General features: G+C 40.9%; 1 protein-coding gene across 1 annotated transcript in view; it reads left to right on the top strand.

The window, feature by feature from the left end:
* HEATR1 (HEAT repeat containing 1) overlaps positions 1 to 3,116 on the top strand; it is a 38,490-nt gene that overhangs the window by 4,031 nt on the left and 31,343 nt on the right. Inside the window, exons 5-7 of the mRNA XM_035899682.1 lie at positions 601 to 741; positions 1,319 to 1,530; positions 2,749 to 2,882. Coding sequence (XP_035755575.1) covers positions 601 to 741; positions 1,319 to 1,530; positions 2,749 to 2,882 — 487 coding nt within the window. The remainder of the gene's footprint in view (positions 1 to 600; positions 742 to 1,318; positions 1,531 to 2,748; positions 2,883 to 3,116) is intronic.

A 3,116-nucleotide genomic window follows, 5' to 3' on the forward strand; every position in this document is an offset into this window, starting at 1 on the left:
CTTTTGGGGGTTGTCATGCGTGTTTTACATGTATATCTTCGAATATTAATGAGAGCTTAAAATTGAGAATATTTGAAGGTGTGTGGATTTATTTGTTTTTTCAGTTAATGTCAAATAGAGAACTAGTTTTATCGTCTCAGAAGGATAAGATGTGTGACAGTTCCAATCATTTGGAGAACTAGAATGCATGTACTGGCAAATTAAGCAAAGCACATGCAATAACAGGGTTTGTTCACAGATGTAGTAGGGGGTGTTAAACATAGACTAATCTGCTGCTTGGCTGTCCAGGGTTCTCAGTCTTGAGCATTACACCAAAATCACAAGTGATTTAGGCTACCTTGTTATGATTGACTACAGTAACTGAGGAATAGCCTCCATTTCCTTCTGCCTTGCCTGCAAGGGGGAGCAGTAAGCTCTGGCGAGGGTTACTGCTAGGAGGAGATGATGACTTAAGTTGTGCCAGCGGGAGCTGGTAGAGCTTACATGCTGGAGTTCTGAGATTTTGCTGGTCTGGGGGGGAAGCCATATGTGCGTTTGCACTTTTCAGTGGAAACACTTCAGCGTTCAGATGTCTGAACAACTGATTTTTCTGTGGTCCAGGTCTTTTCAGAGTGTCCTGGCAACTCGGCTCAGTTGAGAGTTCTTCTTGTGTTTTATGCCTCCACCATTGTATCAGCTCTTGCAGCCGCAGAGAAGATAACAGACACTATAGTCTCAATGCTGCTCCCTTACATCCAAAAGGTATGTGAAACTTAGTTTTCCTTCCTGTGTTATGAAGTGGACTGTGTTCTGCGACCATGCACCTGTAAGTAACAGTTAAGAGGGACATTCTATGTGAGATGTATTGTACCACTCTTAGCCTGCTTTGAAACATCAGGCAGGTGAAGGTCCAAGAACAACAATGTTTTTTCACACCTCAGATGAGCACTTTAAGAACTCTTAATTCCTACGCTGCATGAGGAATGAAGCTGTGAGAAATGAATACACAGTTTGAATGAACCTCTTTGCCTTAGAGCCTTATTGTGCTAAACAATGAGGAGATGGAGTCAGGGTGGACAACCTGCTTCAATATCCTCTTTCGTCCAGGATTGTTGCTCTGTTAATGAACAGAGCAGCAGTTAATGAACATGTCTTCTGTATGTGTGCACCCTGCATGACAGCTTTTTCCTCTTGAAAGATGAATTTATAGGTCCCTTTAAAGTTAACACATGGGGAAGTGTGATTCCATGGATGTCAGAATGAAAATTATTTTTATGTTAATGTACTCCTTTTTTTGAATTTGTGTGTATTAAAAATCCATCTTTATCTCATTTCCTAGGGCTTGAAATTCTCTATACAGGATTACAGAGCTGCAACATACATGATAGTCTGCCAGATGACAGTAAAAGTGACAGTGGAGACTTCCTTGGTGCATTCCTTGATGTTACAGATAAGCAAGACATTATCTAAAGTGCCCTCATTAGTCAGGGATGGGGTGGCATGCTTGAACCTACTTCTACAAACTCAGAAAGGAGACAAACTTGGGAAAAAGTAAGTGTACATTAATTGAGTTTTCCCACTTTTTAAAAGCTCAGGCTGCACTTAGATAATTTGAAATTTTCCTATGAGAAATTTTGGTAGTTGACGTTTCAAAGGGCTTGGAAGTTTCTTTGGCTTACTTTGAAAATTTGTATGCTCACTACAGCTAAGGAGTCTCAGTGGTGCGAGTCTGTCATTTTTTGGTCCCTCTCCTGCCACTTCCCTGAGTAAAGGGTTGCTGTCAATGTGCAAAACTGAACCCTGACAGTAAGATGTTTTCTTGAAAGTGGGAATCATGGAAGAGAAGCCAGCATAATAATGGTAGTGCAAATTTGAGGTTATTTGAATAGCTTGGAAAAAAGAAGTTCTGTCTCTTCAATGGAAGAGCCTTGAGTTCATGCAGTTTATAATACCTGAAGTGTAAATGCTTCTATATCACCACTTCTTTGGTCCCACAAGTCAGGTGTTCTTCTGGAAGTACATGTGGTGTTTCATTTTCATCAGTCTGTTGGCCCTGGTGCTGTTAATGTGCAGTTGAACACAGTGATGGAAGTCCCACATGCTACAGGGAGTTTGTTTGCTGGCAGAGAGGTTAGCATGAGTATTCCAGCAGAATAAATCTTTGCTGGGATAAATGCAGACTTCCAGATACTTTGAACACACTCATAGAAGAGGAAAATGAGTTAAAAGTTAAGGTGTGGGGAACTAAGGAGAGGCATGCTTGATACGTTACGCAGCATCCAGCCAGGTGGGTATAAAGGGAGACAAGGTGAGAGAAACTTTTTATTAGTGGAAGGGAAATTGCTTCTACTGTCTTGAGGATCTCCTGTAATTGAGCTATTATTTCTCTTCCCTTCCTTTTGCTGCTGCTGGGTGATAGATATGCTCCTTGCAATGTGAGGATCTCTCTTCATGCAATCCATACAAGTATTTTTTCTTGTACTACCAACTTTGCAAAAACACCTATGATTGCTGTGCCATTGCAGCAGCTGTGCTCAACGTGACTGGCAGTACCCTGTTTTTTTCTTGGATATTAAATGTGCCAAGAAACCGCTGGCAATAAGGAAGTGGAACCCTTTGAATTTTTTCAGCATTTGGTTACAATGAGGCTATTACCTGGTGCTGAAAATTGAATCCTTAGGAATTGGGCATGGTTTGAAAGTGTTGGTAACCCAGATGAGCATACGTACTTTTTTTTTTTTTTTTGTATTTCCCTGTTCTGTTGTGCAGGCCTTTTAATTATCTGTGCAAAACCCCGGAACTGGTAACACTTTTGCAAGGCCTTTCAGCAGGCTATGATATCTCTCCTCTTCTGCGTTACCTGTTGCCTCACCTTATTTGCACTGTCATGAAAAATGTTACAGGTAAGTTAGCATACATTTTTACAGTTTTGTTGAGTCTTATGGACAGATGACTGTGGTCAGTGTCGTAGCTGTGTAATTTTAGTTGCTTCTCCCATTAAAACTTCACCAGTACACGTGAAGACCTGATTGAGGTTTTGTGTGTGTGTGTGTGTGTGTGTGTTGCTTTTTCGTTTTCCAGGTCCTACAGAGGAGGTTATTTTAGGTAGTTATATCTATATTGCTTTGATTCAGATG

Source organism: Egretta garzetta, unplaced genomic scaffold (genome assembly GCF_000687185.1).
Source record: "Egretta garzetta isolate BGI_Z169 unplaced genomic scaffold, ASM68718v1 scaffold118, whole genome shotgun sequence".
NCBI lineage: Eukaryota > Metazoa > Chordata > Aves > Pelecaniformes > Ardeidae > Egretta > Egretta garzetta.